The following is a 12,771-nucleotide window of genomic DNA, read 5'->3' as shown; positions in this document are numbered from 1 at the left end:
TTATCCTCCTCTCTTCCTTGTGTATCGCTTTTTAAGTCTGGTTTAAGCAAAGAACTTCTTTTACTAAAATTACATATGTCATATTCATACATAGAGGGGCTTATAGCAATTCCTCTTAATCCATTGGTCTCTTGTGTCACTCACATAATTCCTCTGTTCACTGCAGCATGGTGCAGTGGGTGAAGGCACTTCAGCCATTGGCTAACTTCAATGTGGTTGAAAGATTCTGCTCTTTCACAAAGAGAACACCGAGCACAAGGTAGTTTCTTTCAGTGCAAGGAACTGTTTTGAAAATATGTGCTTTTTGCAACCTAATCTTGATTTCAGCCAATGTTTATTTTTTATGTTGGTAGAACCTCACAGATCCTCCAACAATAATGTTTTAAACAACAAAACAAGGATTAGCAAAGCCAAAAGGCTGTCAGTATACACCCCACCTATTGACTTTCAAATTGCCTGTTATTTTGTGTATAATGATGACACCTATTGTATCTAACTACATCCATAGTGCACACAGGGGCATATTTACAATGCCCCATGGCACTTTCACGCCACCGGAGTGTCACTTTTGTGATGCTCCGGAGGCACAGTGTGCTGGCCCATATTTACATGGCCACGTAAAGCCACTCTGCGTGGCTTTTCATGGCCTTGTACAAATGGCCCCCTTTGACTAATTACTCTGAGTGAAGGGGATGTTCCATGGGTGTTGCTGTGGGTGACACATTACCAGATTAACAAGGTTTCATAAAGCTCAGTATTCATCAGATTCTAATGCCTCCCCAGGGGAGGCGTTAAAGTGGTGCAACAAGGAGAAATACCTTCCTTCCTCCTCGTTTTTTGCACACGAAGAAGGAGGAAAACACCATCAATGATTGTTTTTCTTCAGGAAGATGTCACTTCCTGCACCAAAAAGGGACACAAAGTAGAATGCCCTATCTGATACAAAAGGCCCAGAAAGGGTCCTTCCAATAAATTCACAGAAATGAGCTCACTAAGACCAGAAGCAATTCAGGACTTCCGATACCCAATCATTGTAAAACAAGATTCATTTTTTTTAAATTTCATTTCTTTTACATGAATATAGTTTTTTACAAAACAGTGATAACATAAATAGCAAAATGCCTTCCTAGCAATACATAGCGTTTATCTCATCCAAACAATCTCCCATCCATCCCTTCATACATTCAATAAGACTCAACTATCTCCATGTACTCTAAAATTTCTTTAGACAAATATCCAATCATAGACAGAACCCACAGATTGTGGGTTCTGTCTATGATATATCCATATCAATAAGAAATTCTGTACAGTTTTAGGCTTACTGATGTTTACCAGAGGCATGACATGATTATGATGTTGAATCTATAAAATGTGACAAACTATGTGAATAACAATAATGAATAGATTGGATATTTGTCTAAAGAAATTTTATCTATTACAGATTATCTGCAGTTGTTCGCCCCCCTTTTCCCTTCTCCAGTGTGCCCTGATGAAGATGTGGCCCTAGAACTGGCCGAGCACCGAAACGCGCGTTTGCGCCCTATGTCTGTCCTGTTACTTTTCCATCTAGTCTCCTTTGTGTTTTTGTGAGACGCCGTCAGGACCGAATTCATAGTTTACCATCTGGCAACTGTAGTTTGATATACACGGAATGACTGAAGGATGTGTGAGTCTGTCTGAACTCTATTGAGGTATTGGATGAATGAAGAGTATATGGAGATAGTTGAGTCTTATTGAATGTATGAAGGGATGGATGGGAGATTGTTTGGATGAGATAACCGCTATGTATTGCTAGGAATGCATATTGCTATTTATGTTTTCACTGTTTTGTAAAAAAACTATATTCATATAAAAGAAATGAAGTAAAAAATAAAAAAAATGAATCCTGTTTTACAATGATTGGGTATCGGAAGTCCTGAATTGCTTCTGGTCTTAGTGAGCTCATTTCTGTGAATTTATTGGAAGGACCCTTTCTGGGCCTTTTGTATCAGATAGGGCATTCTACTTTGTTTCCCTTTTTAGTACTTGACTCCCCTGCCAGTCTGCCCTATATTTGCTCTTTCAGGGGACCCCTTTGCTATTTATTGGTTGTACTTCCTGCACCAAACCAATCTTCCCTGCATTGGCGCTAGGCAGCCAAATGTTCGCCAGCACAGAGGATAGCACAGTGATGCATCGTACTGCTGTAAATATGACGCATCCCTGTACTTTCCTAATGACACAGCTTGGAGCAGCAACATGGCTTGCAGCACCGTGCTGCATCTTTTTCTAGTAAATATGCCCCACAGTGTCTAAAGTCATAAGGTTATTGTCAATGAAAATTCTGCCTCCAACATGGAACAGGAATGGTACAGGATTTTGAACACTTTCGATAAAATAGAAAATGTTCTGTTGTGGTACTCTCTACACACCTACAAAGGAATATTCTGTACATTTTTCAATAAACTTGTGCTACAAAAAAAGGGCACTATACAACTTCAGCAATGGCTGCTTGTTAGAATACCGTTAGCACAAATATTGTACAACACAAAAAGTGTTCGCTAAATATTGTTTACAAATATATTGGTTCATTATGTGCAGATTTTCTGTTGCTAATTCAAATGGGGGATATTTATGTAAACAACATGTTTGACACATTATTGAGTTATTTTGGTTATGATAATCTGGTACCTTACATTCTATCTTACCTCTTCTTTTGGAAGCATCAGCCAAGAACCTGAGAGACTTCCACCTAGACTGAGCTGTGAAACGTAGGGTGTTAACATAAACAGAACATTCCCCCAAAAGGAAACCAGAAAGCACAAACGCACCCAGAATTTCTGCAGAATTGTTTTGTATTACCATCTTATTTCTCTTAGACCAGCACATTGTGACTGTGACAGCACATTCAAGGACTTCTTGGACAGCTTGTCATGTCATGTCTTTAACACAATTAAAGTGGGTTGGTCAGTTTTAGTGTTGGAATCTCTTTGATTCATTCATTGTTCATTGTTGGTTGGTTGGACTTCTCTGATGATGTGAAAAGATGCTACAAAAGCGAATCTGTTGCAAGATCCTTAGAGCAGCTTTGCAGACTGGTGGTGACTGTGGGGGGACGCATTAGTGCACATTGCCAAATACAAACCAAGTCAGGGCCAATAAGAGTGACCAGATGGGCCCCGGCGACATGTGCTATAAAAAGAAACAGTAGAAAAAGGGTCTCTGTAAATCACACACTTCATATTTAATATATTGAAACAAAAATAGTTAAGAATGCAGGAACTGTTTTACAGATTAAAAAAATATTTCTTTAAACCATCTGAATCTTAAAAATAGACAATAGAAGTGAAGCTTAAAAGACAACCACTTGCATCAGAATGTTTGTTGTGTCTTTTTAATACCACCTTGGCGTTGGTGTGAATATTGTCTTATTGAAGTGCTATTGGGATAAGGTATCATTTGATAAAAAGGTTGAGTCACAGAGAGTCACTTTCTCGCATTCCTGGGTTAGGTCCACAGTGGTTTTGCCCCGGCTGGAAGTCCCTGAGCTCTCCTGAAACACACTCCCTCGCCTTTCGTTGGCTTTGGAGCTGGAGTGGTCCATTGTCCCGCTCTGGCTGCCGTTGGTCTGCGAGCAGACATTACTGACCTTTGTGGCTTGGTTCTTGTAGTGGCTGTTGTAGACTTTGTACTTCATAAGGAGGATGAAGATGAAGACGAGGACTGAGGCCACAATGAATCCGCCAATGATGATGATCATTGTGCCACCCAGGAACTGGGCATGAAGTGAGCGACACTGCTTGTATTCCTGCTCCGTGGTGAACTGAACACATCCGATGACCCGGGTGGCAGTCAGCAAGGTGACACCGTCATCATATACAGCCAGGACACACAGGTCGTACTCACGCGAGGCCACCAGATCAGAGAGGAAAAAGGACTTGCTAGAAGATGGAATCATTCTGTGAGGAAAAACATAAAGAGTTAGTATTGTACTCTAATTAAATAAAAACAAGAAACAAGGGCTTAATGTTTGGGGTATGATAGCAAAATATCATCAGTATGTTGTCTGACATATATGAACGCCTAAAACGTTCGATAAAATTAAGCACTACTAATGACAATCTGCCTTGGGCTTTAAATAGGAAAAAATGCCTTTTCAAACAAGACGCATAGACTTTTGGCGCCGAAAACACAAGAGGCCCGATTCACAGAGCTAAGTTAAGACAAAATCCTAAACTTACTACCATTTTGGTATTCACAGAAGGCACTTACTGATTTTGGTATTCACAGAAGGCACTTACTCATTTTGGTATTCACAGAATGCACTTACTCATCAATGATTAAGTGCCTTCTGTGAATACCAAAATGAGTAAGTTACTCAAAATGAGTAAGTTACTCCTTTTGGCATTCACAGTAGGCACTTACTCATCAATGAGTATGTGCCTTCTGTGAATACCAAAATTAGTAAGTGCCTTCTGTGAATACCAAAATGGTAGTATGTTTAGGATTTTGTCTTAAGTTAGTTCTGTGAATCGGGCCCTAGGCTTTCATATTCAATACAAAGACTTTAGCTAGACACTTTCCCTTTAATAAATAATGTTCATAGGAATGCAGAAACACGCACACATTTTATTTATACTTTGACTTGTTTAGATTTTGTCACCTATAGAATGTGTTTTTTAACTTACAATAATTATTAAACAGGTGTGCAGAATTAACACGCTGTTTGTTAAATCAAAAAGACATTTAATTGTGAAGAACACATGATAGCTAGCTAAAATCATGCGTTGTAGAAATGCAGCTTGCTCGAACAGTTGATCTCAGTTTAGCCTTCAAGATAACATGAGATGGAATGTGTTATTTGTTTGTGAAATAAAGACACCTCACATAAATTACAGCATGTAACTTTGGAACCTTCACTGATATTGTATTTGTTGCTGGTAAAATGTTATCATTCACACAGAGCCCCATTCATAACTGACTCAAAACTTCGTTTTACTTGCTGTAGAGAACACAAAACACACGTATTGCAAAATGTATTACAATTTTATGTTTCTAATGATTTCCTGCTTAATACGTTTTTTTCTTGCAGCTTACAAACCATGGGGCATATTATCAAGGACAGGCGATACATCTAACATGGGCTTCGATTGGAATTCATAGAGCATATTATCAAGGCCATTATCGCCGCTTTATCAGCAGTTTTTTGCCGATAAAAGCGGCGATAATGTATCGCCTGTCCTTGATAATATGCCCCCATGTGTTTAGTTAAAATAACAGTTGCTTTATTAGAAGGTTAGGAAATGAAGACATTTTAAATAAGGCTTGAGCTGTAGAAAGATGTACCATATTGCTGCCACCAAAAAGATAGCCAGCTCGGATGACGATTGGTTTGTGGGAACCGAGAAAGCGAAATGTGCCTTTGGAGAATACTGAATTTCCATTAGATGGAGATGAGAACAGACCATCTCTTTTGCAACTTTAAATGACTGCTTTAAAAAGTGTTTTAGTTTAGGAATTCAGAATTGAGATGAGTCTGAAGATGAGAAATGAGAGGAGATGACAGCAGACGGACAGAGGAGAGTAATGCAAATTGGGAGCAGGGAGATGAGAGCAGACGAGATTTAGAGAGTCGGGAAAGGGGAGGCAGATCAACTGGGATAAGGGCAGAGCTGCAGCAATTCAGCTGATAAGGAAGAATCAGAGCAGAAACAACAGGCTTAGCCCATTTGATATTACCCAAACGATATGCTTTAACTAATTGGCATTAGCCAAGGCTTATTTGTTCTAATTTTTATTTCTCTTTATGGCAAATTCTGCAATTATTAATTATTGATTTTAGCTTCATGCTAATCTCACTTTTTGCCTTCACTTTTGAGCTCTTCATAGGTTCTGGCTGACATCATTTGCACCCCATTTCTTAATATAGGGATTCTTTCCTTTATGGAAAACACTAAATGCAATATTTTATTATGATCTGCACTAACTATATTTTTCTATTATCAACTCTGTAACCTTATTGATATTTGACTAATGAATAAAGAATCAGAAAAATCTAAAACTTTAATTAGAAAATAAAAACCTTTAAAAACGATTTCCATCCTCTCATCATTGACCGACAACAAAATACAGAAATGTGATGATCTTTTTTGAAATGCATTTGATTATAGCTCCATTCTGCCTTGATGGCCAAGATCCATTGGCCTGAAGATGGAGGAATGCCAAAAATTGGAGGCCTTTGTTTTAATTGCTTTGGATTTGCACTCGTCATCAATTGGCCCCCCAAATTGTGGGTGCTGACAAATCCTTAAATATTGTGTTTTAAATACCATTTCCAAAAATATAGTGCCATTGGAATTTATAAAAGAAAATCTACACCCAGTTGGACGATATTTTGTAAGCAATGTTTAGGGCATACTATTTATGTCAGACAATATTTCTTTAAACATCATGCTAACCTACAACCATTATATATATATATATTTACACCATCTGATTAATAATGCAATTAAAACTGTGATTGGTTGGAGAGGTGGGATTTCCTGAAGTGAGATAACTGCCATTTGAGGGGGAAAGGGGGAGAATAGCCAAGGCAAATCTCCATTGCTCTGAGTGAAAGCGGTTAATCTCAGTAGTTAAACAATTTCTTTCAAAATCATTAGTAGCTTATTAGCTCGACTCCTAGCTTGAACCTTGGCTGTCTGTAACAGAAACAACTAAACGGGAAATCTCCCTCCATTCCTGTTTATTAGCATCTAATGATAATCGGCATCCAAAAAACATGGCAGGTGGCTTCCTTTCACATCAAAGGTTTTTCCGCTTTGTTAACTCCAGCTATCGCGTCCCGGCCGGTAGAGCAAAGGATGGGCTACAGTTGCTGATTTCCAACTTATGATGTAAAGATTTGATACTTCCTCTCCCTATTATCAATTTGTGCGGTTCATTTTTAAGGGGGGGGGGCTGATGTGGTTATTATGATCTATTATAGTAATGTATTTGATTCTACACGTGAGGATGTGGTAAGAGTTTTGGAAACCGATCTTGATGTATTTCTTGTGCAATTTAAATCTGTATTTCCAATTATATGGGTAGGGGATTTTAACCTTCAAAGATGCTGCCACTCAGCAAAGCGTGTCTGTGGCTCCACGAATGGGGCTGGCAAGGGTCATTTCCAACACTCTGAGTATGGGGTTGGTTGGAGCAACATGCTGTATAAGTATGACCTACCATTGCTGGACAAAACCAAGAGCTTGGGCACCACAAGACACATATGTTTGTGGGAGGGGGCAACCACTCCATGATTGATCATATTTTGACTAGCTCAAACCTTGATCAGATGGTCACTAGCATTAGAGTTAAACAAAGAATAGTTAGTGATTATAACCCGCTAGTCTTATCTATCCTCCTGCAAGATAACTATTTTGTAGAACATGACAAGATCTAATGCATTGCCCCCAGCAGACTAAACGGAGTGCGCATTAAATGGACGGGAATTGACCCAGAGTTCATATTACAGAAGCTTGTGTCCCAAATGTCCAATGAGTTTGTCATTAGCCCAGGTGACGATGTAGGTAATGATGTCCTGGTCTCAGTCTTTGAGCAGATTATCGTGGCCCTTAACTCTTTTTTGGTTCGCATGGAAAAAATAGGACCACCGGTTAGACTGGGATGGTTCAATCATGAATGCACTCTGGCTTCCAAGATATTGCGATCTGCCTTGCACCAGGTTCCAAGAGACCATACTTCGATTCAGCATTTAAGAAAGCAGTACAATGAGGTCCTATTAGCCAGGATGGAGGAGCTGAGGGAAAAGGCAGGGCTAAATTTAGTCCAGGCCAAAGAAACTAATGAATATTATTGTTCTGGAGTACTGTAAATATCCTTTCCTGAAGAATGATGCTGGCCCTGTCCTAGCATCTTTTGTCCCCCCACAGTCCAGGGTTGACTCTTTTGAAAGGATTTTTGACCCAGTGTCTATTAACGAACCCAGGCCTCCATTACTGGCTCTAAATAATTTGACCAAGAGTTCTATTTTTACTAATACTCCATCCCAGGAATTTATGTTAGATGAACCCTTGGATGCTATGCGCAATCGTGCAAAAGGGGAAACCTCGAGACCCGATGGGGTCCCTTCTGATGCCTTTATAGGAATGGAAAAGTTGTCGGCCCCATTACTTATCTGTGTTTTCAACACGGCAATCCAGGGTATTTTTCCTTCTTCCTGTGCTAAGTTGGTCATAGTGCCTATATGTATAAGAAAGGTGATAAAGCAGACCCAACGTTTTACCGTCCCATTTCCCTCCTGGATTTCTCTGCAAAACTCATGAGAAGGGTTGTCTTAAGGAGACTTGAGGAATGGGCAAGCGACCACTCCTTTTTGACTGTGGCCCAGTATAGATTCAGGAAGGGAATTGGGACGGTGAAGCAATGCCTAAATCTTGAATGTTTGATAAGGAAGTATACAAGAGCAATGTCAGGATCGCTCCATGTGTGCTTTGCAGTACTTACTAGCGCATTTGAGCTAGTGGATTATGCAATCTTGTGGCACTCCCTGCTCTCCTACGGGGCTCCCATAGAGACTGTCTGTCTCTTCTCACAGTTATATGAGAATCTCTCAGCTAAAGTCTGGTTCGGTCCTAATGATGAATTATCGCTCTTTCACAATTAGTCCGAGCATTCAAGAGGGGTGCACTTTGGCCCCCTTTTTATTTTCTTTATTTATAAATGGGGCCGATGACAATTTATGGTCCCTGCAGGCTGACACACCGATTGTTGCAGGCCTTTTAGTACCCGTACTTCTTCATGCCAATGAAGCAGTACTTTTATCGAGGACCGTGGCTGGCCTGCAGAGATTCATGGATTCCTGTGCGGATTTTATGAATTTTGGAAAAGGAAATCTAATAGGTCAAAGACTTTGATAATGACCTGTGGGAAATCCCCCAAGAATGCAAGATCCTTTTTTTGGAGGGTACTCAGATGGCAACAGTTCAGTCATTCTGCTATCTATGCAAGTTGTTTTCTGCAAATGGCACTTGGGCCGATCATATGAGTAACACAAGGCTCAAGATGAAAAGAGACTGCAAGAAGGTGTTTACATTTTCTAGTAACCTAGGAAGCCGTCCCATTGAAGAGATGGCCACCATCGATAAAGGAAAGGTTTTATCCGCCACAACCTATGGTGGAGGTTTCTGACGTTATGAGACTAGTAATTCTTTACAGGCCGAGCAATACAACTTTTTAAGGAGTCTGCTGTGCACCCCTCCTTCAGAATCGTCCACCATTATGCATAGGGAAGTAGGGCTGAACCATCTGGATGACATCTTGTCATCTAAAGCAATTTCCTTGTAGTGCTCTACATTGGCCAAACCTGAAACCGAACTCACAAAAGTAATTATACAGGACTAAACTACGAAAAAGGAGGGGGGACTAGGAGTGAAGAAAAGGTCCAGTGCCTGTGCTCCAAACAAAGTTTTCTCCAAATCGATGGGTCACTGTTCCTAAAGAAAAAGGAGGCTGAAGACCTAGGGGGTAGATAGAAGAGTAAGCGAGAATCTTACTTGTTGCCATCACACATCCCAAGGGATGTCATGCTTCATTATAGGGCGGATGCTCCTCACCGGGCCAGCCCTGGGAATGACCGACGGGTCCCCCAAAGGGTCACTTTAGCTGAGATCTTTTAATATTCTTGCAGTATGATGTGTGTGAGGGAGTGCTCCTAGGGAAGTGAATGAATGTAAAACTGACTAGAGGATATCGATGTTTTGTTAATTTAATGGGTGGATACCTCTGTCATATTAAAAAAGCAAATGGGCATTGCAACGCCGGCCTGACCAGAAGCAACCGCCCTATGATGCAGCATGACATCCCTTGGGATGTGTGAGGGCAACAAGTAAGAGTCTTGCTGACTCTCCTATCTACACTCTAGATCTTCCTCCTTCTTTAGGGACAGTGACCCCCCAATTTGGAGAATAATGATACAAGACTGCCTAACTTTGGCTCATGCCCTTAAAATCCTGTGGTTGTCTTTTATTATTAACCTCTTCCATGTGTCGGACGGCACCCGGCCGTCCGACGTCACGGTGCTTGTGTGCGTCAGACGGCCGGGGCCATCCAAACTGCACACGCGTCAAATTCCATCACACTGCGGTGGAATTTGCGCCATGTGGAAGAAGTTAACACTGTCAGATCAGTGTCTGTCTTCCCTGGACTTGAAGATCCGGCCAAGATTTTAACATTGGAGAAGTTGGCAATGAAGGCTGCCTTGCTAGATGTAAGTAAAGGAAATAGAGCCTTTGCTGAAAGGAGGAAAAAAACAATAATAACATACATGTCTTATACTTTACCTGTAGGCTTTCAACCCTGTTTGACCTGGCTGACAAATTATCAACACCGCTACGTACTGACTAGACTACAGCTGGGTAATGTATGCCCTCGTCTCTTTCCCTAAAATAAACCAGTGAGCTCTAATGACTACTCTGTGCCAATGTGACGATTATTCTAAACAGTTCACTTTACAATTTGTGCTTTTCTGCCAGTTTTATTGCAATCTAAGGAAGCCATTCTTAAAACCTCTAGTTATTGCACGCAACATAGGGGACTATAAAGCTGCTATGTGTTTTCTGTATGCAATGGAATCTCCAGCTATTTGTTTTAGCATTGCTTCTTTTATCTGTTAAGCAATCTGTATCAGAAAGAATATGTGCTAAGATTGCTGTGTCTGAATGAGCTTGGAGTGTTCTCCTAATAGTTAATTTTCTCCTGATGCAATGTTCTATTGTCTATTTGGATTTGTACTACGGAAAGAATGTATTTAGATTCAAGGATTGTTTTATTAATTGCATTTAGTTGGAAGTGTTCACATCTAACTGTTTTTAATCGTATGATATTTCATTTGTTTATACTATGTACTTTTTTGGCCTATGCTCATAGTGCCGAAATAAAGTTTTTTGACTTGACCCACCTAATGAATATTAATTAGGCAATTCACTATTTGCTGCCCTCTGTCCTTGGCTACAAACACAGGGATGATAATAGCCTGCCAGGAATAGTAGACCATCATCCCTTTGTTTGTATTCCTAAACGGGGCCCATGTTCCATAAAGTTGCAATAAAAAAAAAAAAATCACATTTGGGAATACACCAATCTCGATTACTACCTGCTGTCCCCTAGGTTACCATAAGGTAGTCACAAAGGACTATGGGCCTCATCTACAAGAAAATTATGCACTGCCGCAAGCCATTTAGCTGTGCTGTGCTGTGTAATTTTCAAAGCACAGGGATGCATTGTGTTAACAATAATATAACGCATCGCTGTACTTTCTTTCCCCTGTGCTGTGTGTAGTTGGCTGCCATGTGCCAACGCAGGCGTCCTTGCATCATTTTGCAAGGGTCTCTGCACTGCGGTAATGATTGTTTTTGTACAGGAAGGCACACCCTCCTGCACAAAACAATAATTAAAGGCATTTCCCTCTTTCTTCAGCATGCATAGAAAGAGGAAAAAACAAGGATAAATAAAAGTATTTCTACTTGTTGCGCCATTCCTACGCCTCTCCTGAGTAGGGGTAGAATTGTGAAATAATCCCAGTTTTACAAAATGTTGTAAATCTGCGAATGCGTCAAGTTCCATGGATGTTGTGTGGGAACACCCACAGCAACATCCATGGAAGCCCCCTTTAACACAGAGCAGTGCGTGAAGGGGGGCCATGTGTACAAAGCCATAAAAAGTCATGCAGGGTGACTTTATGTGGCCTTGTAAATATGGGCCAGCACATTGCCCCCCACCCCCTCAAAAAAAGTGATGCACTGGCAGCGCAATGGGCTTATAAATAAGTTCATAGGTGTCCAGTTGGACACGTTCCCCTGTACGAATCAGTAATCACCTTGTTTGTGGTGTTGGTAACAGATCAATCATTTGTGACAACAACTGCAGTCAGACATCATTGACATATACCATTGTGACTCGGAATTACTGCTCTATACAACTCAGAATGAGTGCCGTGTAGACAATCAGGATCATTCACCACGTGCCATAGAATGCATGAGACGTGATTTTGAATCAGTCTCGCTTACCACAGTAGAACTGGTTATTTTGATCTATGCACAGTCCAAAGTACTAGGCTGTGTCACACAAGCCTTCTCATTTCATGCTCCCAAGATCAGTAACAGCATCCTACCTATTCTCCTACAATTCAGAAAAAAGCTAAAGCTGAAGACACACTCTTCAAGGAGCACTACCTCTGGAAGGTCAGACTACCCCTGACCTTCCACCTATAATTATATTTTCGTAGGGTACATGACCCCTGTTGCTCTCAAGCTAAGTTAGCTCTCTACAAATACCAACACATACACATATAGAGTAGGTAAAGTTGCCACTGACTTCTATCTCAGTAACTTTGAGATCTGGGCCTCCTAGGTCTCTAAACCAGAGAATGGCCCATTACATGAGGCTCAGTGCCCACTGACCTGGAGGGGGTAAAAATCATCCCCCGAAGGAAAGGCCGAAAGATCTCCCATCAAACCGCAGATACCATTCTGTGCGTTACAGTGCCATTATTGCTCATATGTACTTCTACATTCAATGGGCCACTGCAGAGATTTCAGGTACTAAGTTGTGTGTTCTAGGGCTGGGTTTTGTTGTGCCTGCTGTTTCTGCTCTTCTAAAATTACATTGCCAATGGCCTTTTAAATGTTCAATCATAGGCCCCTTCAGGAGCTGACGAGACAGTTACAATCCTCGACCCCAGATAGAGAGATGGCTCTAACATGTCCTCGTCATAATAAAAAGTGCTTCTAT

The 12,771-nt window shown here is 40.7% G+C and overlaps 1 protein-coding gene across 1 annotated transcript in view; it reads right to left on the bottom strand.

Moving 5' to 3' along the window:
• Positions 1–3,202: 3,202 nt before the first annotated feature.
• Positions 3,203–12,771, bottom strand: part of LOC144781932 (leucine-rich repeat and fibronectin type III domain-containing protein 1-like protein) — a 568,434-nt gene continuing 558,865 nt past the window's right edge. The window contains exon 4 of the mRNA XM_078661018.1: positions 3,203–3,938. Within this exon, the coding sequence (XP_078517144.1) occupies positions 3,419–3,938 (520 nt within the window). The 3' untranslated portion in view covers positions 3,203–3,418. The remainder of the gene's footprint in view (positions 3,939–12,771) is intronic.

The sequence above is a fragment of the Lissotriton helveticus genome, chromosome 9 (genome assembly GCF_964261635.1).
Source record: "Lissotriton helveticus chromosome 9, aLisHel1.1, whole genome shotgun sequence".
NCBI lineage: Eukaryota > Metazoa > Chordata > Amphibia > Caudata > Salamandridae > Lissotriton > Lissotriton helveticus.
Note: the sequence above shows the minus strand (reverse complement) of the source record. Positions and strands in the feature narration are given on the sequence as shown.